The sequence below is a fragment of the Struthio camelus genome, chromosome 2, assembly GCF_040807025.1.
Source record: "Struthio camelus isolate bStrCam1 chromosome 2, bStrCam1.hap1, whole genome shotgun sequence".
Classification (NCBI taxonomy): Eukaryota; Metazoa; Chordata; class Aves; order Struthioniformes; family Struthionidae; genus Struthio; species Struthio camelus.
The window spans coordinates 142660314-142687148 of record NC_090943.1 but is presented as its reverse complement, the minus strand read 5'-3'; the positions used below and the strand labels follow the sequence as shown (position 1 = coordinate 142687148).

Genomic DNA, 26835 nt, shown 5'->3' with positions numbered 1-26835 from the left:
TTAAGTTCATTTAATTGGAAAGCATTATGAATCTCTGTTTTGCACAGAGATAATCAGATGACTTTGCTCTCAGATAGTATCAGCAGGAAAGCAGCTCCTGTTTATGCACCCAAATTATTAAAAAAAAAAAAACCAACAAAACAACAAAAAAAAACCATGCCCCCATGTTCTCTCAAGCAATCCTTTTGTTTGCCAGCTAGGAATGGCAATCTCTTTGCAGAGCCACCCTGGCTTCACATCTAGCCTGTGAGCTGCCCCTACTCTGACTGCTTGTCAATATGCACCCTGCATCTTGTTCCAGAAGAGGAGGTCAGGCAGTTTTAGCTTAAGTAAGGTATCTAACCCTGCTGCCAGACAGGATTTCATTTTGATAAGATATTTACCCACACTTCACTATGCAGCTGCAAGCTGGCAGAGTAATAGCAGCCAGTCATCATTGGGAAGTCTCAGTCCTATGCATAGGCTGGAATTTTTGCTGTGATCATGTAAGAGCAAGAAAACCCTCTTCCCAGGAGATACTGGCCACCCATCAAAAGCTAGTTTTCCTGCTAACATACGCTATGTGGCATATTCTTCAGTTTAACCCATCTGTGCGGGACTGTCAGCCTCAGAACAGAAAAAACTGATGCATCACATGTAAACCATGAACTTCTAGTTTCAGTTCAGATCGAGGACAATCAGTGAATTTAAGTTTCTTTTAGGTGCTTTAACAAGTCTTATTTACATTTATCCATCCATGCTAAATTGTCAAGGAACTTCCTTACAAGACCCATTAGCTGCAAGACAGTCATGATTACCTATAAACCTCAGGTAATTATATAGATTTTAATTAAATGTGTTCATAAACTGATTTACGAGATTATAGATGGGCACCTGAATCTCCAGGAAAGCCCTTAGTAAGCATTTAGTAAGGTAAGAGAATTCACAGGCAAAAACACACCTGGAAAAGGCTAGACAACTGAATGTTTTGGCTGGCCCCCAGCAATTCCTTTTACTGGTAGTAATCAATATCCACCACAGACTCTGCCCTGTCAACTACTATTTTTAAAAGCTGTAAAGCCAATGCAGTGGTCCCAAATACCACTTTCCCCTAAAATTCCATTCAAATCAAATTTCCAGAAAACCTAATTCAGAATATGCTTTACTGAACTGTCCACGTAAGCTAAAAAAACGTACTCTTCTCCATTCTGGTTCAGTAAAAGGTAAAGCACATACTACAAATGCCTTATGCTTCAGAGGAATGACAAAATTTAATATCTGTTAGTTACAGATATTCTTGGTTATTCTGGAAGCAATATGTGAGTATTTTAATTCAATGTAGTGTCATCTCAACCAAATAGGAATAACTGAGTCAACATGCAATTGCAAATACTCAGAAGTTTCATGATCTAAATTGGACTAGCATATTCCTTGTCTTGATGCAAGCACACTTATTTGCATAGGAGCTATAGTTTTTATATATAAAACAAGATAAAGAAAACTGAAGCAAAAAGCCCATACAGTCCTAAACATACACACATACACACACACAAAGGGAGAATCAGACTAGCAGAGAACTTGAAAGTAATCAACATACTTAGTAGCTGAAATCCTGCCCTGTTCTGCTACCCTAACGTGCTTCCTATTCTCACCATCACAGGGAAGAGGTCAACGTTTAGTACTGCCAGGTTTGCTCAAACTCCACTGGTATTTCAACCTCATTTTCCTTTAAGTTATTACTTGGACACAGCAGTGGGTACATTTGGAGAAGATTTTCAGGACTGTCTAGCATCAAGTAGCTCACATCTATAGCAGTGGAACAGGGAGAGAATTCATAATCTATGTCTTTTAATTGGCTTGAGGATGGGTTAATGATCATCTTTTTACTGAAAGTACTTGTTTCATGTAAATTTAAACAGAGAGGTGTGATCCTTATTTTTTGCTTTGCATTTGATTTTCTACCAGCTGCTCTGTATTTTCCTGCAGGGCTTAAAGAACATGCACAGTTTACTACACAAAAGAGTTTGAGAGAACAGAGATTTCAAAGTTTGTTTCTTCTGCAGTAATGACTTTTAATGGTCCATAGACTACATCTAATGGAACCCTTTTTTTGTCGTTAAGGTTTACATTAGTCATACAAGCATCAGGATTTCCGCTGAAAAATGCTTATAGGGGTCCACAAAGACATAAAATTAGACAGCAGTACCCTATGGAAGCTTAACACTAGGAGAGTGGTTAGCCCGCTGCCATGAGGCTATAAAGACCACCTCCAACTCTGCAAGCCTGTCCAACAACATAACTAGTATGCTGCACTGAAACAACTTTCTCAGTAGTCCCAACAGGTTTGACAGAAGATGCTTTTCCTTAGCTGGGAAGAGAGGCCATCCAAGAGGGCATTGCCATTAACAAGAATAAAGTTTTCTACAAAAAAGCCAAACGATTGCATTAGCTACATGAGGAAAAAGTGCAAAAATGGTTCTACGTAAGTTGAAAATGGCAACTCCACAGGACAGATCATTGGTTAATGAAGACAGTGTCAGAGACCATAGTTTCCTATTGCTACCCATGCAACACATGGCAAATACAGTTTCTACTTAAAAATATATCCTTTTGCTTCATTACTAGTATCTTTTAAATGTTAGTTAAAAGTTGGAAACAAGGGGCTGCAAGATGTCACCATCCTGCTAGTTCCTCATAGACCAACCAGTAAGCAGTCCCACAAGCCTTAATCTAAAAGCCTTCTGCTTTGGATCCAAATACCTCTAGGAATTAGTTAACTAGGCAAGCTTTGTGAAGAGTGTGAATGAATGAAGTCCAAGACTCTCAGCTCCACATAAGCATAATTAATGTATCCAACTATCATGCTTAGACTGACATTATCTTGGAAAAACTCCAAGGGTCACAGGCATGGTACAGGAAAGGAAGTTACAGAAGGAGCTACTGTATTTGCTTAATAAATCTGCTGCACAGACTGCTGTCAGTGGATTTTGTTCCAAGAAACTCTACAAACAAAACTGTCTCTGCAGACAGAGGACAGAAAAGGGTGGAAGAGAGATGAGAAGGATTTCATCTCATGATCTCTAAGAAAGTTGAACAGCTGAAACATTCACAGACAATGTGAACTCGCGACTTTTCTGAATTATTGTGACAGATTTCAGTTTTACAACTTGAGGGAGATGAAGACCACTAAGCTGCTTTAAAAGTGTCACAGAAGACTTTTTGTTAAGCTGTTTGCATTCTTTGGTAAATTTTCCATCTTACTCAAAAATGGGAGTCATTCATGCCCTGTATATAATAGCTTTTCTAATGGAATAAATGCATCAGATTCTATACAGCCACCTGAGAAGCCAAAACATAAACCAGAATTTGATTTTTCACATCACATCCTCAAATCACTTAACTAGTAGGCTTACAGTATGCTCTCTTTGCAGAGAAACATAAATGTTAAGCCTAAACAGGGTGTCTTTATAACAGATGCTCCTCAATTTAAGGCTATATACACTGCAAATGTAAGTATTCCTTAGGATTACAAAAAACAAAACAACAGCAAAAACCAATCTGTCTTCATTTAGCTTTAGGAATGAAAAAGTGCCAATGGTTAATCAATTCTTTTTATACCTTTCTGCTACCTTGCCTTTCACTTAAGTTTAATTAATATACTCCAAAACAAATTACTTTCACATCAGGCTAGAAAGTGCGTATAATAATTACTGAAACAGAGCATTCACTTTAAAGTAAAGTATTTGTATACAAAGAGGATAAGTATTAATGGCTCTCCCAAACTAGTCCTGAGAGGACACTTTAGCCAGAATTCTCAGAAGGCTTAGTAGATGGCAAAATTCACTGTAATGCCAATTACTAATTGAGGCTTAGTTTAGAGAACTAAGCTCATATAAAAGTGTCTTTCGTAACTCTGACAAACTCCTTACAACTTAGCCCTATCACATGATTCTGGTGGTCACTACCTTCCAGAAAGACTCAATTGTTCTACAGAAGTTTTTTGTTTTTTTGTTTTTTAAACTTCATTTTTTACTGTTAAGTAAGCTTGGTATATCTACCCTGCTATTTTTCGTCTTTCCATAACAATAAATTCATTGTCAGCTGTGGCATCGTACAAGTCTGAACTGCTAAGAGGCATTAAAAGATGTACCAGTAATTAATAACCAGAGTTTTATATATACACACGCACACACACATATATAATGTCTATAACATATATGTATATAGACATAATACTTATGTTTCACTCCACCCAAAACCCCAAACAAAATAAAATCCCCTTACTTAATAAACTCCTAAAAAAAAAAAAAAAAGAATTCCCAAATTTCCCCTCTCCACACCCACCTTCATGCCCTTATGGCATCTACAGATGCAAGAACGCCAGACCCTTCCCCCCTTCAACATATAACCTCATCCCACTTCACTGTGGAAAGGCAGTGAAACAGGCTCCAGATATTTCATTCTGCAGCTGGTCTTTAAGCCCTAATAACCAGGGGAGGTTGAAGTCACTCGCTAATCTCCTAATGTGTAAGAATCAACAGAGCTCCCCTTTGAGCACCCAGCCTACGCCAGAGCACAGAACAGATTGTTTCAGATGACAGCTGCTTGCTGGCAGAACACACAGATTCCCCACCAAGAACGGGAGGCAGGAAGCATCACTCAGTTGGGGAAGAGGATGCCAGCTTGAAAAAAGGAGAAAGGAAAAAAAAATGAATTAAATCACATACCAATTCAAGTAAGATCAGTGCAGGTTTAAAGAGAACACTAAATGTATGCATTCTGACTGCTACCACCTCCTCTTTCTCTCTTATGTCATCTGCCTTTAGTAGGTTGAAAGTTTCCCACAAGGGCTAGTTGTCTAATATATCTGAATAGTGCTTTAGGGTACTATGGGTGCTCTAGAAATATATATAAAATAAACCACTACCATAAACTCTCTAACTAGTTAAACTAAGTTTGACATTAAACATGAGGTACAGAGATTCACTTTTCTTCAAAAAGAATTCGAGTATTAAGAAAATGAGCTGTAGTCTGCTGACTGATCACAGATATCACTGTGTACATTTACACATACATGTGCGAGCATGTTTCCTGTAATCACGTAGGCTATGTTTGAACTAGGTACTACACACTTCAGTGCAAAGGATCCATGCATGTAATAAAAATGGTTTCATATCTCCATTTCAAAAATATTTAAGGGGTTTATTCACCAGTTTTCTCCCCAACTAGTACAAGCATTATTTTAATTTGGAAGTAGCTTCTAAATATAGCTTAAGATCAGCTGCAGTTTAATTAAAGTAAGAAGTTTGGGAAGTTACATAACCATTTTTTCCCCTGAATACTTGCAGTGTTCTGCAGCATAGTGTTAAAAATTTTTAAACATTACATTTTTAAAGACTAGTTGCTGGAATGATACTTTTGCATTTCTGGGTGTACTAGCTTCCAAGACAAGGAGAAAAAAAGAGAAAAAAAATCCAACTCAAACACCTTTCCCACTTTAAAAAACAAAAAACAAAACAAAAAAAACCAAACACCCCCACCCCAGCCACCCCAAACTCTTGGCAATGAACCAGGACTGATTTCTGAAAGGTCATTTTAGATATTATAACTACAACACTTGACAAGTTTGCATTCTTACACTTCAGCTATATGATTTAAGCCCTCGTTAGTGAGATTTCACTACTGCTTAAAACATTTGTTAACATGTTAGATTTAAAGCAGGCTGCAACTAACTACTCTGTCAAATACACATTTATTTGCAAGCAGTCAAAGTATAGACCAAAGGCTTTTCACAAAAGGATTTTTACTGGCCAGCTTCAGTAGGATGAAGAGAGGAAAAAGGGAAAAGGGTATAGAACGAAGTATTTTTAGAGGAAATGGGCTATGCAGACTTATCATGAAAGAAGAATGCCACGTAAGCTAGACTCAAACCAGGTCTAACGTTATACAGTCGGTGGACAACGTTAAATTGGAGACTGGCATCTTGCAAGAACTCAAAAACAGCAAAATAGTTTTAATGTATATACACCCGAGTTAAAAGTTCAATTTGTGGATGAAACAAAAGTTCCATCTGCTAATAATAAACACACCTAGAAACAGATGCTGCAACAGGAATGGTTTTGCAACAGAAGATAATACTAATAAAACAGGAAACACAAAACCCCCTCCTATAAGCATCCCGATTACATCATGAGTTTAAGATTGTAAATTATTGTCTTTATTACTTCCTCTAGTGACTTACACTCTGTTTACCCAAACGGAGTTGCATGCAAAGACTGCGTGACAGGTGTCGGGCTGTGCTCTGAGCCCGCGCGCCCTCGCGCTCTGCAGCCCTGGCCGCGTGCCAGCGGTCAGGCACCTCTGCGAGCGCAGTTGCTCCGTCCTGCAGAGACCTACGGAGTCCAGGCGCAGCCGGCAAACGGAGATCACAGTTAGACTCCAGCAGCAGCTAGCCAAAAGGCTGCTGCTACTTTTGAGATGTTAGTGGCTGGACAGACGTTTTCCATTACAACTACGTGACACACTCGGTTTTGCATCTGTGTCCCCAGGGACAGAATGCGGGAACTCCATGCCAGATTACGACTGTTCTCACAAATACTCCTCTCTAGACAGATACCTGGTACTTTTAAAAACAGTGTCCACTCAGGATCAGGCTACGTTAGTGACTATCCTTAATTCTGAGTCCCTCTAGCACAAGCCCAGGTGCATGCTTCAATCCAAAGTCAGAAATCCCTTCTCATCTTCCACCATGTCAGCCTGCACTATCTGCACACAAACACACTTCCCTAAGCTGAGGGATAGTGTAACTTCTCTACAGGCTACGACTCTTCTTCCCAGACCTCGCTCAGGAAGTTTCCTTGTTCTTATGGCCTAACAGTAGCGACACATTCTGAACAGAGCACCTTCAATAGCACGTTCACAGGCAGGAAAGCCATATGTCTGGCAAACACCACCAGGATGGCCCATTGTCTTGCCTTTGCAAAGACAAATCTCTTTTCACCGATAATAAGATGTTTATCTCCAGACAGTGGTTTTGAAAAAAACATAGAGCTCATAATCCATCAGTGACACTCCTAAAGAATTTCTGAAAGGTAACAAGGTAGAATTGGAAGCGAACTAAATTCTGTTTTTCCCCCTCTCCTTATAACTCACAGTTACCCATCTAGAGCTCATCACAAATGAATGCTTCCATAGAACTAAGGTATCTTGTGGAGCCTTGCCCAAACTGCTGGGCAACAGCCAGTGAACAAAAGGAGCCAGGACCCCTCCAGCCACTGGAGGATCCCAGACCTCAGAGCCCTCCGGTTCCAACATCCCTGAAACAAATTTCTCTCTCCATAAGGGAGATGAGGAACCACAAGGTAAAAAGTATGCCTACTAAAAGTGCACCCATCCACTGAAAGTGTGCATCTGTCACAGGAAGCACAGAACTACCTGCAGCACCAGCAAATCTCAGGCTCTTAGTGGAAAGCTTTACAGAACTCAAAGCCTAGAAAACCTAGCGACATCATTTGAGACCTTCGCAGGTTTTATTCTAACACAAAGCAGCCTTCAAGACCATATACCAGTTACTTTTTAGAAAAGCAGTAATGAACTTTGCCTAAAGACAAATTAGCAAAACAATTTTCATACAGTGAAAAAGGGAAGTTTTTAATTTCTTTACATAGCCTAGAAACCACTCTCACATTCAACAGCTATTCAAAAAGACCATTAAAAATTTCTGCTAGTCAACTCTAGCATAAAGATGTTTTAAAAACTGCTACTTTTTACAGTTCTTTTAAGATCAGAAAGCTTTTACTCAGAACCTAATCATTAAGGTATTGAATTCAGAGAATTATCATGCTTAATAGATCACAGAACAACATATATTCTGAATAACTGCAAAACAAACGGAGAGCACAAATCTAAAAGTGACTTTGCTATATTTAGGAATAGCACAATCAATACAACTACAGACATCAAATTCACATATATAACCCAGGTCAAACACCAATGCCTGAAGTCAATACATCTGCCAAAGGAAAATCTAACTTTTTTCCCCCCCTTCAACTATCAGTGTTCCTTCCCTCCTCCCCCCCCCCCACCCCAGAAACTTACTAAATCTCTACGCAAGTCTACACAAGTCTAAGCAATCTCCTAGCTGTTCTTCACATGCTCACTTTAGTTCTGTGTTAGTTAGCAAGAGATTATTGAGCAACAACTGAAAACATTCAGGTGATGCCATTCATGCTCAAAAGGACAGCAAATACTAGTGACAATCTGCCAAACCTGACTGACAAAATAACTCTCTGACTTTCCAACTTAAAGTGAAATGTTGTATTATAACGTGGATACAATCAAATTTCTGGTGGGTTTGTAAATCACAGCTAAGAATAATCTGCCTGGTTGTTTACACTATTTAAAAGAACACTTGTGTTGACACCTAAAGTTTGATCTTCATGCTGGCCTGAAATCTTTTGCACCTGCACTGGTTTGCAGATACAAGATTATGTCATCTCTTTTCACCGGACATTCTGGAATAATCAAGTATCATGGTTATTAGGTACCTGTAAATTAGAACCGAAAACACCCATGTAGCATAGTTTGTAAATGTAAATTGAGAACATAAAAACAAGAAGCTCCATCCAAAAACCTACCACTAGACTGAAAGACATCCACAGAAGCAGTACTGTGGGATTTTACATTTACTATCTAATGACTTCTGTACTGTCATTCTAATCAATGAAAAATCCTATATATTTGCATAAAACATTAGATTTGATTCATTTTGTAAAGCAATAGTTTTGTTTTTTTTTAATAAGAGGATACTATACAGAGTTAATCTTTATCAACTAGTTTGAATGCATGCAGTTGCATCTGTGGGAAGGGAGGAGAAGAGAAGCAACATTCAAGTGCATCTGTTTCTAAATATTTGATTGGATATGTTTCAAACAGTCTGCAACCCAACCCTTAATAAGAGCACCTCTTCTTCTAAATAAAATAATCCCCTTGTATATTCAGATGCACCTGCTCTTTTTAGTGGAAAATACATTTATATTATTCTTCATTCCTATCATGTTTCTGAGCCACAGTGGCTAAGAGTAAAAAATCTGGATCTGGTGCTCCAAAAAGCAATACCCATAAATCCATTGCTATGGGTGGGTAGGAGTGACTAATTTAGCGTGTTTAAAATGAATGATAATATACTTATATGTCCTGAGTTTGTAGGTACACATTTTTGTTGTTATTGCTTTGTCTGAACTGCATTTAAAGTGGAATCAACTAAAGAGATCTAAGTATCTTCATATCCTATATCCACCCTTGGGCATTACACTCATCTAACTGTAATTTATTCCAAAGCAGATATAGATAGAAATTCTTTTATAGCCTCTGGGTTAACCTTATTTTCAACATTTAAGGCAACAAGCTTATGAACCTTAGTTGCTTCTGAGTGAAGCTGAAACTCTCTCATTTGTAACCTCTACCCCTCCTCCTCATGCAAACAAGCCCCTAGAACTCAGACAACATGTTCAAATAACTACAAGTCATTCAAACTGCTTCTTCATACCGCTCCGCTATTGAACCAAAGCAACATAAGCAGAAAAATAGAGAATACAAGTATTTTCCACATACTTAGAAACAGGCTCTTCTCAAGAGCCCTTGTCAGTATTCTAGCTCTGCTCCCATTGAAATTAGTGGGAGTTTTGTTATTTTGTTGAGAAAAACCCCATTGCTAAACTCAGGAAACATTACATGCTTCTACAAAATTCTTTGTATTTATTTATACATATAGAGAGTATTTCTCTGATCTGAGAAGCCAATTAAGATCTTCATCTAGTCACTTGCTGATACTGTTTGCTTTTCAATTTACTCTGCACGTTACACAAAAGTTTTGGCATTGAAGCACGTGCCATAGTCACCCTCCTCTTATAGCAGGAAAAGAAAAAATTCTCCTCTGATAAGGAATTACCAAGACTGAAAACTAATGATTCTTTTAAATGAAGAATATAACCGATGAAGAATTACTTGACAAGGGTTACTAAGCCTTGGAACTACAAGGCCAATCATTCAAGACAAACTTCTGGGTTATGCTTATATCTGCCCTAAGGCGGCCATGATATGATATTCCCTACCATGCATAAAGTTTTGGTTGCATATAATTAATAGACCTCAAACGTGGGAAATTCACACACAAGGTTATTTTTTAATTAAAGTTTCAGAGAAAATGTTTGCGGATATTATTTAAGAGTGGGCATTTTATTCCTCTTAGTGATTCCTCACACAGCAGGACTACTTTTTTTTTCAGCTGCAGGTTTTTGTTTAGTACACGCAATTCCCAGAAGGCAGGCCAGCATTTACAGAAATGCTAGTCCAAGTATTCTGTCTCAGTTCAGGAGATAACCCCTCCAATTAAGGAAAACAACAAACAAAAACCTAATCCGCCCCAAATCATTCAAGTCATTTCTGTTGTTGGTTTCTTTTGCAGTCAATGACAGTAAAGCCTAGGGCAAGTGTTAACCAATCAGATCTCATCTTTGAGTTTTCCAAACAGCTATACATACAAGATTTTGAGCTTCACAAACATTTAAGTCAGCCTTTAAAAAGAGAGGGTTTTTTTTTTTTAAAACTGATCCAACTAAATTACAACGACCATCAAGTGTTACTCAGGTGTTACCTTTTAAAATGCAACAGTTGAAATTTTCATTTTAGATTCTGAAGAGCAAGACTTGCTGTTGTTCAAGGTAAGGCCCCCACCAGCAATTCTTACTTTTTCCTCCATTTCATTTTATAAACGCATCCAAAGATCACTGCGACTGACTAGGAAGCTGAACAATAAAAAGTAATCAATACTGACCATCACTACATACGACAGCAAATATCAGAGACAGGCAAACAGGACACACATTGGTTCCTACGATATAGGTAAGCTAGAACAGTTTTACCAGCTGAACAGCCCTTCAAAGTACATGCTTCTATCTACATGCAGCACAGCTCCTACTCATCATCACAGCTTATGAACATAATGGCTGTTTAAGCCAGAAAGTTTTCTTAGCCTGAAGAGAAAAAAAGAAAAAAGGCCTCACGTCACAAAAGGTAGCAGATGTTTACTGCCGTTGATTTGGGCAGAGTAATCCTCTCAGAAGCATTCATATCGTGGTTCATTTTTCAAAACTTGAGGAAAAGAAATTTAGTTTTATTTTACTTTAAAATAAATAAGTAACTAAGTAACTTTATTCTACATTCTTGGAAATTTGTGATATTAATATATCACAGGTACGTAAAATTTCAGGTCTAGTGACTGAGTACTGGCTAAGACTATATGTAGTCTCCGTTTCCAAGCTGCTTGGACAAGAACTGCGTTGCTAACATGATGGACTTAGAGAAGTTACTTTACTTTGCAATTACTAGTTTGTGTCTTGTTGAAAGAGCTGGATGCACATAATTCTGCTGCTAATTGTTTCCTATCTTCTTCTGAAGAGCAAAAAAAAAAAAAAAAAGAATTTTGATAATTTGATAATGGCACCGGAAGATGGATGCAAACACAGTATCAAGCAGTGTTACTTGTGTTCTGCAACAACCCTAGGCAACTCCCGATACCTCCCATTCTTCTTGTAATCAATCCCAAAAACACGTTCGAACCACGCCCCTCTTCTCCCTGTAGAAATACTTAACCAACCTCTTTCCTGTAGTGACAAAGGACCCAACCAAACCACCATGGGATTACAGTGCTCAAAGCAGCAGTCTGCCAAATAAGCGCCTGGCTCTTTAGCTAAGGGCTGAGTAGTCCCCAACTGCAAGCAGAAGGTGGCAAAGTACTTTGCGCTTTCAAAGTGCTCACTGAGTGGCTGGGAGAGCATTACCATATTACTGCTAGAAGGTAGAAGGACAAGCAACACCCCTGGATTTCTGAGGAAGCAGAGCTTCAGAAGAAGTGACTAGCAGGATGATGGAGAGCAAGGTAATCCCGCATTTACTGCAAGCAAACTCACTGCACTTTGGGAAAATCAAACATCAGCATTAGATCCACCATTAAAATTCACAGCCATAGCACAGAATATTCTTCATCAGGCAAAGTTAAATGTTGAAGGACAGCCTGACCTTGCTACAAGTTCATTTGAAGTCATAAGGTTGAATGAGGAAGTTAGGAATAAGTACATTTTTACTTGCATGACCCCTTATGCAGCTACACCTTGGCAATGGATTTCTCTTAGATCAGCCACACAGCCATTAGTGACAGCAGAGCCTGGGTCAACATAAATTTTACATACCATATTAGCAACTCATAGGGCTTAGGGCCAGCAGTGCTATAAACCCTCCAAATGCCCTACTGGCTACCAAATACAGTATTTTCAGGTAAGTATTTGAGGAAGTTAAACTTAATATGATTGTGTAGGTCAGCTGTAATCACTTACTATGGCCTTTTGGACTACAGTGACTTTTAGAAGTAAGGTATTATGTTATTTTATTTGTCATTAAAAAAAAAAAAAAACTCACATGCCATGAGAAAGTATGTATGGTACATAAGCACCATTGAGAGGTAAAGAACCGGATGCCTTTCAGCTCTCTAAATCAGGTTCTGGAACATTTTTCTACAGTTTTTGTAATAAATTGTCAAAGAAGCTAATATGCTTTGTCTTTCTTTAACAGCTACATTACAATGTGTGTGTCCCACCCTGTACCGTTCTGTCCCCCCTCCCCCCCAGCCAACCAAAAGGTTGCAGGGTTTTTTTTTCTGGCACTAAGATGCTGCTCAAATGCTGTGCCACACACAAACTGGGTGAGCGGCCAACTGCTGAGTGGGAGGCTCATTAAAAAGGGCCATTTGCTTGCCATATGTCTCTTTCTTCTAGACAAGCCTAATTCTAGCCGTTAGTTTTAACCGGAAATACCTATTAGCAAAGCAACTTTTTGTTAAAAAGATACCAGAAAGTTTCCTAAGCATCAAAGTATTTAAGACTACTCAGTTGTTCTGGGAGAGTTACAGGTGAGAAATGAGAGCCGTGGTCCTGAAACAGGGTTGGCAAAGAGCCTCATCCTTGCAGGGTAAGCATTTCCCAACATCTGGTAATGGAGCCTCACTCCCACCACCTCTTCCTCCTCCTGTCCTCTGTTGCCACCCAGACAGACTGCCGCTATTGTTTCTTTTACTTCCTCCCTCTGCCAGCACCTCCTTCTGCCTCCCGAGCACTGCTGTGACATCCCTAATGCTCGCTCCCACACTCACCACAGGGACTACATGAGCAGGAGCTGACAAGGCCAGCCTAGCTCAGCTGCCATCAAGAAGTCTGCACAGCATGCTCCTGGCTCAGAAAGGTGGTGCATGCACATCTGCATCCATCCTACAGGTATCTAGAACAGCTCTTGCAGACCTGTGGGTCCATGCTGTGCATCTTTAGTAGTGCATTTAACTCGCAAGGTTTAAAAATAATAACCAGGACTTCAAGTGCATCTCTGAGCCTCTTTTTAAGAATAAGGAAAAGCAGTTTTTTAAACATCAGAATCTCTTCTATTTACATACTGTTTTAAGACACTATCAGCTTTGAAGTCAAATTCAGGTTCTCCGTAAAAATTCATTTAAGAAGTTCGTCTAAATTCACATATTATGTTTCTATAGCAACTGTCCTCCTAGAGGATCTGAAAGCACTTCACAGGCTAAATCTGATACCATGAGCAGTTCTGTGTATTAATCATCTCACCCTTCTATCGTCCCAGCCATGTCTAGAGAGGATCAGGGCTGATTTACTATCATACCATAACTCTAGCTTCTACTTAAAGAGTTTGTCATCACATACCATAGAATATGCTATAATCCTTCCCCCTCTACTGTTTCTGAGCAACATATCCTTCCCAGAGGCTGGTGCTGGGTTTCCAAGTCACACTCAAAAGGATCTCTCAACTCAGCCACACACAAGTCCTAAACACGCAGCACTACATGTGTCTTCATTTTTTGGCTATGCCATTTGTGTAGCAAATGTCTAAGCCTGCCTCCCCCCCGCCCCAGACACCTTTGAACCCTGGTAATTAAACAAGTTAACAGGGACACAGTAGCCAAACAACTGGATTACAAAACTGATCCTGTACATCATCTCACCAAAGTTTCGCTTTTCCTGCTGAGCTTCATGCAAGTCCCGCTTGCCCTACCGAGCCTTTATTTTGCGTTTGGAATGACAGAGGCCCATGCAGCATCTTCTCAGAGACGGCTTGCCCCAACCACTACTTTCTGCTGAACACCCTTTCTTGCCTATAGGCATGTATCTTATCCTTTTGAGTATAGTCAAGTGTATTAATGTAAAAAACAAATAAAAAACCCCTGCAACACTATTCTGTCAAAACAAGACAAATTCATTTCCCATGATTTTAACCAAAACCTTCAGAACCCTTCAGATGTGATTGTGCATCCGAATCACCTACTCCTCTTCTCTTTTTGTGTGCATGTGAAAGCATTGTTGAAAAAAAAAAAATGGGGCCTGATGAGCAGGTCCACACACATGCTGAAAGAGGGATCAGGTGAACACTGCGACTTGAATTGTTCCAGCTGTACAAATGCGGCCAGCCAGCCTTCGCTAGCTATTGCCAGTCTATTGCAACGCAGAATTCACACAAAATGAACTGGAGAAGGTTAAACCAGCAGCAAGTATTTAAAGAGAGTGCTGCGACTCCTCCAAAAACATAACCTTCCTAGCAGTAAGATTCAGAACTTCTTTCTTATTCTACATGGGCTGTCAACCATCCAAGATGACAGCAGCATCTGTTACTGTCTTTGATTTTGTGGCAGGTGGCCTCCCTAGTTTGAGGGCATCCATGGAAGACTCCACGTGGCATACATGTGTATGCTGTATTTCCTTCTTTGCTCCTGCTCTGCCTGCCTTTGGGATCAAACAGAGCATTCTGGTTCAAAAGAAGAGTTGGATTCTCATCTGCAGTAAAGAGAATGAACGGAAGCAAGAGAGCAGTGTCTGTACATAAAGCTGTGATGAAAATAAAGGTATAGGCTTCAGTTTCCCTTTAAAGCTCAGGTCTTTCAGAATGAGAAGTTAAAACACCCACATTTCTCCTAACCAGTTAAAAATACTTACCCCCGCTATTAGTATTAATAGTTCCAGTGGTGGTCAGGGGTGGGGGGACAAGTTAACCTTTGCCAGTTGAGAAAAGCAAATCTCTGCACAATAGTTCATGACAGGCGGGGGGGGGGGAGTCATTTTTTCACTCCTAGAAGCATCAATGCTCACAGATCTGCCTTTCTCTGACCCAGTAAAATTATTGTCTTGGATCACAGGCTAAATTAAAACACACAAATTACATTCTCCATTTAAACAGAGTTATACATGGCTTAAATAGCATGGTTTTATTTTCCTATTGGCACCGATTGGTACAGTAGCTCAGTCAAAGCTTAAGACATCTGTGATGTCAGTTGCTTTAACAGGCAACGCTGACGCGACCGGCTTTCGTTCCCAGACGTGAAGTGTTCTGGTTTCCATGGGGAGGATGCTGACCGAAGAATTCCTACCACACTTCCTATCAGTTGTTTTGAACAGCAAATACTGGCTGCAGGGAAAAAACGTCTGCTTGGGCATCCAAAAATTTCACAAGATGACATCATCCTGTGCGACAGATTTCTCTGCAGCTCTCCCCCTCCAAAAACATATACAGCCTATCAAAAACCCTATAGTAGATTTCTACCAGCTCGGCTGTACATTTAAAGAAGGAAAAGATACATTGATAATTTTTGCCCTATTTGCCACCTTAGCTCACTTACAACAGTTCCCCATCCAAACCCAAGAAGCAAAAATGTCTAAAAGCAGTCAGTCTAAAAGATTTCCTAGAATAATCATAGGCCGTTAATGGCAATTTCTTCCGTCTCAAACTCCCATGCAGATTTAGACCCTGGAACAAATCAGAACTTCAGCAAAGGAAAAAGAGGGAATGAACTCGTGACAAAGCGAGACTAAAGGCAGAAGAGACAGTCAAACGAAGCAGAAGAGGGAAGTGTATGCAATAAATCATATAAAATTCCCTAAACATTAAGGGCTATGCTTTCCTGAAACAGTCTGTATCTGCTACTAAGCATGCACTGTAAACCAGGTAGGAGTATGAGTCACAGGGTAGTCAAACTGGTGACTGCATCAGACTGCATCATTCTTCACAAATTTTTTTTGTTTTTTTTTTTTTAAATAGAAGCCACACCTGCTTGCTCTCTTCTGCACCTGACACACTGCTCATCCAAAAACATAAAATCCAACTTCACACACCAGAGTTATGAGATTAAAAAAAATGCATCATGATTAGTATGGGTTATCAACCCAAAACACAGTTTTCCACTAAAACAGATTTTATAAAAATTCTTCCTTAAATTTCGTAAAGAAAGCGAGGCATATATTTTTTTGCCAACTAACCAGCGACTATGGTCTTTACAGTTGCGTTCTCTTATTCTCCCATCAAGGGTCAGCTTTGAGATGGACGGGGCTAAAAAAATTTATATATATATATATATATTTATATATATATATATATATATACACACACACACACACACACACACACACACACACGCACAGATATATATACACACATAAAATGTGTGTATGTATATGTGTGTGTTTATATATATATTTTTAGATGCATATGTTTATATATATAATTTTAGATTTATATAAAATGCATGTATAAATATATATGCAAATACATGTATAAAAATATATATAAATACACACAAACATACACACGTGTATGAATGTATGCATGTAAATATACCACTTCTACTTTAGGAAAACAGGACTGAAGTTACAGACTTCAAGTTACAGTCCACAGGCTAATAGACCCTCTCTCAGCTTCTAACTAGCCTTCAAGTTGCTTGCCAGTACACTTTTCTTCCTGCCCAAACACCCACTTGTAGGACAGTGCACAGCAGCTTCATGCTAAGTTATGCCTAGTTCTCCTGGCAACCCATAAAAATTGGCATTCTACCACCTATCTCACTTCCAGGAACCAGGAAGGGAATATTTTTGCAGAGAACGTTGGCTTGTGCTTCACTGTTATATCCCCATTTCCAGCTCTTGCGCATGGAAACTAAGCGAGGAATGAAACACTGGTCCCTACTCCAACCTCACAGAGCTTACAACTAGGTGGGCAGGAGCGTTCATGCATGTCCTGCTTTTAAATCCTTAAGTTGTTCTCATCGTTCATGAGATACAGCTTCCTCTTGGGAAACGAGGAGCCTCATTCATATTTACCTTCTAGCTAGGTATTAGGGCAGTCTCAAGCAGCCAGAAATGTGGGATTGGACCAGAACCTCATACGTAGCCCTAAATACTGCTCAAATTCCCACAGTGGATTAGCCTTTTCTTTCATAGTGGTTAAGTTAGGCAGCTTTTCAGATCCTTCTCTCAAGGACTGAAGTCTTTCTAGCATCATGCAAATGAGTCTACTGCTTCACAGCACTTTGGTGCAGCACTGTAGCCGCCCAGAGCTAGGCAAAGTCATTCAAGCAATGCTGAGCAAATCCCTTGTGATTTAGCCCATCTCCCAGTCTCCTGGGAACCAGTTTCCTAGCTGATTTTCTCAACTGCAATCTTTTACAAAGTCGACTTCCCCTGTTAACTTCCTCTGTACAGGACTCCCTAGTTCTCTCCTCGTTGATACGACTATCAGCTTCTTTGCTGCCCACAGAGATCGGGGAATGAATAAATAAATATACAGTGAATGTTTGTAAAACCACAGCTGAATTTCAGCAAGTAGCAAGTTTGTAGACCTGGAGTAACAGACAAGAAGTGGGTAGTCTGAGAAGAACAGCTGATACTTTGGTTCATCAGTCATAAAAGCTGCAAGTTTTCTTCTCTCCTCCTACTCCCTTTCCCTTCTCCCAAGGAAAAGGGCAGAAAAGCACAGGAACTGCCATGCTGAGGCAGATCTTGGGCTCTTAAACAAGGGTAACATTACATTCACGTTGAAGTCAAATTAGAGGAGAACAAGATGGCTGCATATAAAGTTATGCACCTCTTTCTCCTCTCCCAAGTACTTTGGTACATCACTGAGACAGTATTGAAAAATATAATCACAAGCTGTTGTTTGCCTTAAAGCACCACGCAAATCCCACAAAACAAATCACATTTTATATTACAACTTGTGTCTACCAACCACAAACTCCACTTCCAGGCTGGAAAGTGAGACAGGAAAATCAGATATTTTCTCTTCATAAAACTGCTGGGATATAATCAGACTCTTCCACCACAACTGGCAAAAATAATATCCTGCAATATTGATTAGGCCAAAGAGCAGCAACCCTTTGACAGCTGCAAACTCTACAGCAGTTCGGGATGTTTGAACTGGGCCCGTCAGCAAGACTGGAAGGCAGATGGGAACTAACACAGAATTGAATAGGGTTTTAACAGAAGGTTGGATACGAACTTCGATACTTTCGGCCAGTAAACTGAAAGTCAAGAAAACGCTACAAATTCTGTAGATGAGACACTCCAGAATTCTCTCATAGACATTTATAAACATATATATACACATATACATAAATAAAGAGAGAAGCCAGTTTCACAATCTGCTGATTTTAATTTATGAGGATGACGACTTTAAGGAAACTGGACACTGCACAAGAAGTCTGCCCAACTCCAGAGACCTCAAGTTGAGAGTGCTATAAGACACTCTCAGCACTGCAGCCTTATGTAGAATTGCACGCTGATGTCTCACTGGAAGCTAAATTTGAGCTGTCTCCCCACACAGAAAAAGTATTTCTGTTCCAGAGTTCACATTCTGGGAAGCTGTCAGCACATGATACTAGAAAGCAAGTACAGCACATGCTTAGAGCAAACTCTTTTGGCTCAGGATGAACTACTGTTCAGCAAAAACCAAGCAAGTGAGCAAGCAAGCAAACAAAACCCAGAAAAACATACCTACATGTTCCCAAATAGGTCTAAAACAAAACATAAAATAGAAGAGGAATGTTTCAATACTGGAGATCAGATGAAGCAGGACTATTTCATTAACCTATGTAAAAAGCTGCTACTTTCTGGGACTGGGTAATGATGGGAAAAAAATGAAGGAACTGGAAGAACATGATCCCACAGAAGCAAAAGAAATAAGCAGTTTTTCCTATATCTTCAGTACTTGCATTTTAATGCTGTGACTGGATATCGAACTGTAGGTCAATGGAGAGATACTAGCCAAAGTTTAAACTGGCACAGAAACAAGGAATAACATAAACAGATGGGACCATGGGGAAGACTGGCATCAGCTAAACATGTTAAAGGTAAGCCTGTGTAAAAAAAATAAACAAACCAAAAAAAACTCCCCACTTTGTTACATTTACGGAAGAGTAATTCATCCACTACCTCTCAGTGAGAGGTTTGAAAAATCCAAGAATATGAAAACAGCTGCCAGATTACAGTCTTGACTGCCTAGAACAGAAAAATGCAATCTTTGGTGGGAAAAAAATAAGGAAGCTGTTAAACAAAAACAAGCAGATAAATATCTTTTAAGGCATAATCATTTCCCTGGCAGAAAATGCACTGAATGACTCTACAGGGAGAATTACAAGTGTTTCAGACATTCCTGGTCTCAAACTTGTTAATTGAAGAGCCAAGCAGCGCTCACAAATGCAAGTGCTCTCTTACTCTGCAAATGTTCTTTCTTCTGTTTGCTTCTGAGGAGAAAAGGTGGCAATTCTCAGGAAACTTCACATAGTCAAGTATTTGGAGTTAGAAAAGTCATATTTTTCTTCCAAAAGTTTGAAGAGCATACACTAGTAGCAATGCTTTTATTAGTGGTACCTGCAAAGAAAAGCTTTTAAACCTGCAATCGCTTTCCAGATCATCAAACACAGCCTTTCGAAAGGAAAAAAAACCTAGAGTACCAGGGGGTTAAACATGTGGGTTGTTTTTTGTTTTGCTTTTCTTTTGAGGACATGCATTCATTAATCGTTTAACACTGCCCCCCCACACACACCCACACGCACACACACACACACACGCACACACTACAGCCTGCCTCTTTCGACAACACTGAATTCAGGCCCTGTTCTCTGGAAGTTATATTCAACTGCACAACACAAGAGCTACAGGAGAACTATGTAATAGTTCACTGCCAGGCTAAGTTCAAAGCAAAACACAAATTAGAATGCAAAACACGTCTCATATCAGGGAGCGGTGTATCTGTTTGCTGGAAAAGATCACCTAAATAAGCTCCCTGCCCCAAAGTAGTGTTCCTCCCTGTTTTAGATCTTACCCATCTCTTTGAACTTAAAAATTACTACATTAGAGCTGTACTCCGCTTACACAAAATAACAGGTTCAGCTCTCCCTGCCACCATCTTCTACTTCTAATGAGACAAAGTTGAATAAAAGGGCACCAGGCCCCACAACACTACCTACCACAGAGAGCAGATAACATTAAGCTGCAGACTTCAGGGAGCAACAAGGCTAAACCGAAGGTAAGACAAGAGAGAGCCCCTGCCTCCACGCTGGCACAAGTTGGCAACAGATACTATAAAACCGCCAACTAGGGACTAGTCGGATGTTTGCTCCTCTCTCCAAAGCCATGAAGAGAACCACAGAGCATACTCAGAGAAGACCTAATGTATTAGTAAACAGCTAGCCATGTTCAGTATCACCAAAGTCAAAACCCAAGCTCTGCGAGACCAAAGATGAAACAGCCTCAAGATGGGTACTTAGCTGCTATCAACATTTCAAGACAGCTAGAAGATGGCTAACTTGCACCATCCTTCAGTATTCTGCTTTCCGAGCGTCCAGGCCCTAACTATCCCAGGGCAGGTAGTAGTAGGCCTGCTGGAAGTGCAAAATTGTGTCTTAAAGGCAGGCACATCTCTGGACACGAGAGAAACTTCTGAAGCTGCATGTTGCAAAACCTCTGGGAGCTCTCCAGCCCCACAACTGCAAAGGCAAGTTTACTCTTGAGAAGACCTGCAAACAGTGTCTTTCCCCCCTTCCCCCCCCACAACAGGATGCAATAAGGAACAGGCCTATCAGGCACCGCTCCATGACTAACAAATCAAACCAGTAGAAACAGGTTTCAATAGGATGCTCATTGTGCACTAGTTCTAAAATCAGAAAAGGGATATCTGACTCATTCCCACAAGCTGCCCCACCTGGGAAAGGTTCACATCACAAGGTTTTATATTTCTTCATTTAAAAAGGTATTAGGAAAGCTATCAGTATACTTAGGTAAGCAACGAGACATGGTACAAGTGATTATTCTGTGTTAGTAATCGTACACCTTCACTATGTGGCTGGGAGGCATGAGGTCACAGGAAGAGTATTTCCAACACCCCGGATATATTACCATGTGGCACACCCTGGAACAGGGTGTTACTTTCTCATTTCTTAATAGAAGTATTTTCTTTATTAGCTACCTTGTAGGAACACATACAGGGCAGCACTGATGTAGGAGGCAAAACCCTGGACAAAGCTGATTAGAAGCTTACAAAAAAAGAGTGTGTGTGGGGGGGGAGAGTTTTATGTGTGCATTTTTGTTTGTTTGTTTTAACATCATCTCAAGAGAGCAGCTCTTGCTTTCAGAGGGAGAAAAACCCTGTAGCAAACAGGACAGGACAGTAAATGAACCATCAGCTGCAACAACAGAGATAAAGCCCTAAAAACAATCGTAAAGGTCTTGTTATGCTCTGATTGAATATGAGAGCGAATATTTTGAGCTAAATAACCCAGTTGCCTCCAACTCCTCCCAGGAAAGTTTTTCTTCCACTGCATACACTCACCAATATCAGCATGGCCTGTCGGTAAAAGACTACGTCGAGCAGGTGAGAGTACGCACATACGTGATTCATTCTACAGCCTTCTGCACTGCCTTTCCCATAAAGCAAGTTTCAAGCAGCCACATCCAATTCTACAAACCCTCAAAGCAGTAATCCAAGCATAACAAACCGTGGCCACATAGCACAGACGTTTACATTAGTCTGAACCTTGCCTCTTTAGAGTCAGAGCAGGAGACCTCTGCGGCTTAATCTGACAAAATCTCAAATTATTTCGATAGTTTTGAGCTGCACAGCCCTGGAACATAACACACGGGCCAGACAGCATCTGAGGACCATGGCATTCAAGCCCCTATACAGTGGCTTCAATCACTTTCAGTTTTCAGGATTGTGTCTGAGAAGTGGTAATGAATACCTGTGTTACAAATCTTTCCCCACAGTCATCTCTGCACAGAGGAAAGAGGCATTCCTCTTGACAAGCAGCAGCACAGTGAAGTCTAAGGCAAAATATCAAAATGCCTCCTGTGTTCCAAATTCAGATCATATAACGGTATTTTCCAGAGGTTACTACAGTAGGCATTTGCCAAGATAAAAATATACAGCTTTGCCTAAGCCAAAAGTAGTGGTAACATTTGTCATCTGCTGGAGGGTAAAGATGGCACACATTCTTGTTAGAGTATAAATCTAGTACTAGGGACATCCTTGTACCAGGATCTATATAAAACTAGCTCACAACAAGGTCTTACCTGCTTTCTGTTTAAGCATCAAGTGTAAATTCCTAAGAAAAGGAAAGGACACCACAGCAATACCCATAAGCTGTAACATTGTATATCTTGGACTCTCATGAAGCCTGTTCTCCTACACGAAGCCAGGACACTATCAGGACAGTAATTTTGATCTGCTCTTCATTCTACATGCACGTGAAGACCTCCTCTGTTTTAGGAGCCGGAAACACATTAGCCATTTGCTTTTAATTACATGCAAATTGAACTAGATGCTACATTAACTTTAGCTTTTACTCTAAAGAGAAGCAGACTGGAAAGAGTATTCAAGAGGGAATGCTCAGACTAACAGCTGTCATATATGACTGTTTCTTGTCAACAATAGCAAAAAATTAACCATATCGCGCATCCCCAAAAGCGAACGACTGCAGCAGTTTCCCAGTTAGGAAAGTACCATCGGTAGGATAGCAGAACAGAGGTTCCATTAATGAGATTTCACTTAGATGTCAAATACAGACTTTTCCTTCTTTAATAAGGCTTTATTGATATTTAGGTTTAATAAGCACACTAAAACCTGATTTGGCAAGTAGCAAAATAAGATTTACTTTATACCAGTATTTACATATGCAAATGATGACTTTGTGGTACTTACACTCACCATCTCAGGAGAATGAAATTAGTTTCAACTAACTGTGCCAGTGAACCCACAAGGCAATCACCAGCTGAAGGCCTTACCCATTGGTAACAACAGTTAGTCTTCCTCAGGAAGTCTAACGATCCTGGAGTGCTCCCGTCTCTTAGCCTTCTTCTAGCTTATTGCAGGGCAGAGTAGATGCCCAAGCTAGTTCCAGAACTAGAAGCATAGCTACATTAAGGACAGTACCCACCCTAACAAGTCTTTTTAGACAGCTACGTTAAACTTTGCCTCTATACTGCAGGGTTCTGGATCCCCAAAGCAGCAAGTGCAACAAATCACACAGTGCAGAGCTGAAAGCTCACTTAGCGTTAGCTTAGAGATCTCTGCACGGCGGTTAACTGCATCGTAAATTTATCTTTAGGATATGGAAGATGTCTTTAAATACTTTTAGATGTTAGCACCCATACACCAGACTGCAGCGCTCTAATAACTAACCTTCACATGCTTACACACTTCTCTCGCTTCTTTACGATGAGCCCATATCTTCACAATGCCATGCAGGTTGATATTGCAAGTTAGCACTGAGCATTTCTGTGAAGCTTCTTTGGCAGTGCCAGAACTCATCACACATTTAGTAAGTGCCTCCAACTAAATGCCAGTTTCTGAATTTTCCTATCTTTTCATCTCAACAGTGAGGGGTTTATGAAAGGGAACCTTCCAGAGGCTGTTTGAAAGCAATATGTGTTCTGTGAACGAAATACACGCTCTTTTCCTGCATTAAGGCAAGCCAGAAAGAGAAAAGCACATTGATACTTTTACAGTATCTTAGGGGACAGTCCAAAGAGTTTAGATTTTGATTTTGCCAATAACTATGTAAATATAAGCCACAAATAAATGAAAAATGAAGAGTCCAGAAAGCCTGCTTAGCAAATCTTTAAGTTCTTTACAAATTAAGATCCAAGATTCACTAAACTCTTCAAGAGTCCAATCTTCTTTCACACAAATAACCAGTTTATTTTCTGTTCTCCTTCTTCCAGGAATCACAGTGAGGATTTTGTAGTACACCACTCAGTTTGTAGGAAGTGAGGTGCTTATCTGGCCTCAGCACTGAAGCTCAAGCAGTCAGGAGGTATAAAAAGAAAGAAAGAAAGAGAGAGAGAGAGAGAGAGAGAGAGAGAGAAAAACCACACCACACTGTTACTGAGCATAAGCACTAGAAGCTGTTTATACTAAGAAAGTTAGATTCAGAGGGTTTTAATGCCATGTGTATCATGACATTATGTGCTATGAGTCTGAAGCTCTTAAATGTGGCTTTAAACAAATCAACCTTCCAGAAGTCAACTCCAAGGAGAAATGGTACATAACAAGGCAACCAAAATAAGTGCCATCATTGAAATATAGTGCATCACTGCAGCTGCAGCACTGATGTGGTTAAACTAAACATTTTCAGTTGGCTCTTATACAACTAAGCATACTCTCATTACACCACTGTTTTAAATGAGACAGTAAGAGAGCTGAAAAGATTACTCATTTAACAATTGGCTGTACCAAAGAGAGTAAAAGCACGGGACAAAGTCTACTTGTTTCCAGATGATTCCTTCAGTCAACACTTCCCAGCTTTTTAAATTTTTACTCCCCACTTCTGTAGTATTATCCTATCCAACTTGCGAAAAACGATACTAAGCAGTAGAAATTATCATTAAAAATAATTTCTTAGGAAAATAAAACTAATTTGAAATTGTACAATAAGCATTGATTAGCTGTGCTATATCTATGTGGAAGAGTAACACTGAATCATCCAAAAAAGCAGTCAGTGACAAGAAACTACTGACTACTGATAGCTTCTCAGCAGCTACTATTCAGTTAGCTTCAATGTTATTATGAAGGGTCGCTGACTTTTAACATGGAAATATTTTAAAAATCCCCTCCAACTCAAGTACACAGTAAAGTGTAAAATCCATCTTTGAACACCTATGGCATTTCAAGCTTTCATAATTTTGTTACCAACATCACAAATGATAAATACTTGCAATTGGTTAGACTGGAGTTAAAACTGATTCTTCTGCGTAGCTATGTGTTCCGTCAACGTGCTGCCCAATGAAATACATCTAGCCCTGGCTGTAAGTCAGTATCTCTCGTGCTCTGTGACATTATTAAAAAGTTAAATCACAGTCACCGACAGACACTTAGCTTCTCTCTGTCAAATAAAGTGATCAATGTAATTGGTAGGCAATTCATTCTCTTTGAACTTCTCTTTCAGGTCAAAAATAGCTTTACCTGCATAATGTACAGGGATTTCTATCTTTGGCCCTATGACGTAGTGACCCTCCTCCAGACTGTGAGCTGTAATTGTCGTCCACTGCCGGCATGAATGAATCAGAAGATAGTCACTCTCTCGAAGGCCTTCTACAGCTTCTCCTGCAAAACACATGTAGTTTTCTTAAATTACATGTATTGCACGAACAATAAGGGAAACTTCACAATAAGCAAATTATTCCTACTACTGCTTATTTTTCCAGACATTTTGATATTTAAAAATCCAATTAAGCAAGTTTTAATGCTAAACAATGTTCATTTTGCAATGTAAGCACTTTATATTAAAGGAGAAAAACAAACAAATAAAACAAAACAACAGGGCTTGAATGCGAGTACCAAAGAGATGTAATTCTGATTACTCAGCAATGGCTCTTGGGCTCCTTTTTCAGCTTTCTGCACAAGTAGGCTTTCATTTCTCCATCTATGTCTACCTATACTACATAATATGAGTCCTTGAGAGTTATTTTGGTTCTTAAATAAAGGAAAGCTATGAACAAACAAATCAGCTATTAGGTTTTGCAAGGTATCAGCAGAAAAGCTCATTTTCATATGCTAAAAGATCAGCATCACCCTAACCTACGGCCATCTGAAGTCAAGTCTTATTCATTAGTATTAAGTAATTAGGTATCATACTTTCAATGCAGAGATTTTAAACTTCCTCATTCTACCACTCCCCTACTCACTACTCAATTGGCCATTCCTATAGCTGTAAGCTTAATCCTACCACTTAACAAAGTCTCCTCTCATTGACATAAATTCAACTAAAAACTCCAAAACCCAGATCAGGTCCAACTCATCTTTGCAATACCTTCTCTCGTACTCTAATGTTTGCCAAATCTATCCCAAACACTGCCTGAGAGCTCTCCTTTTCCCCCCTACCCCTGTCAAATCCTCAAGTCTCTGCATTTCCAGCAAGTACCCTTTCCCTTCTTAAGTGTACGCATCAGCTGTAGTGCCTGATCAGTGCTTTGCTTGGCTCTCCAGCAATTGCAAGAGCCACGTTAGATAGGCTGTTTTCTGTATGTTTAAGAGAGAAGTGTACTGAATAGGGTTGTAAAGAAGTAAGAGCAGTCTGCTATGATACACATTCTAAGCACGGTGCACAAAATTTCATACCAGAAGGGCATATCTGACACTCTGTGGGTCTTTCTCAAGGTGTCTTTAAAGCAGACACATGCGTATGTCACACGACCATTCAGAAACACTTAGGCACAAAACACGGGAAGTTTTAGATTTCATTTTCCCTCTTTCTCACTAACCCTCTGCTGTTACAGCCAAAAATAAAGTCGTTTAGCCCTGGAATCAAGTTTGGACTTAATCCATTCCCTTCAGCTAAGACAACAAATTGCACGTTCTCTTCACTGTCCTGTGATATTCTTAAGTTAGTAGAAGAATTAGACTCTCTCAGTCTCAGACAGTAGATATTTTCCTTGTTCAATCTTTGCAAAATCTTCTGATTGTTTGTTATTTTGT

General features: G+C 39.7%; 1 protein-coding gene across 3 annotated transcripts in view; it reads right to left on the bottom strand.

Moving 5' to 3' along the window:
• The window catches only part of GAREM1 (GRB2 associated regulator of MAPK1 subtype 1), a 106487-nt gene that overhangs the window by 55646 nt on the left and 24006 nt on the right, over positions 1 to 26835 (bottom strand). For 2 of the 3 annotated variants that reach the window (XM_068932795.1, XM_068932796.1), the window contains exon 2: positions 25324 to 25464. The exons of the other annotated variant lie outside the window; for it this stretch is intronic. In XM_068932795.1, coding sequence (XP_068788896.1) covers positions 25324 to 25464 — 141 coding nt within the window. The remainder of the gene's footprint in view (positions 1 to 25323; positions 25465 to 26835) is intronic. 3 annotated transcript variants of the gene reach the window in all.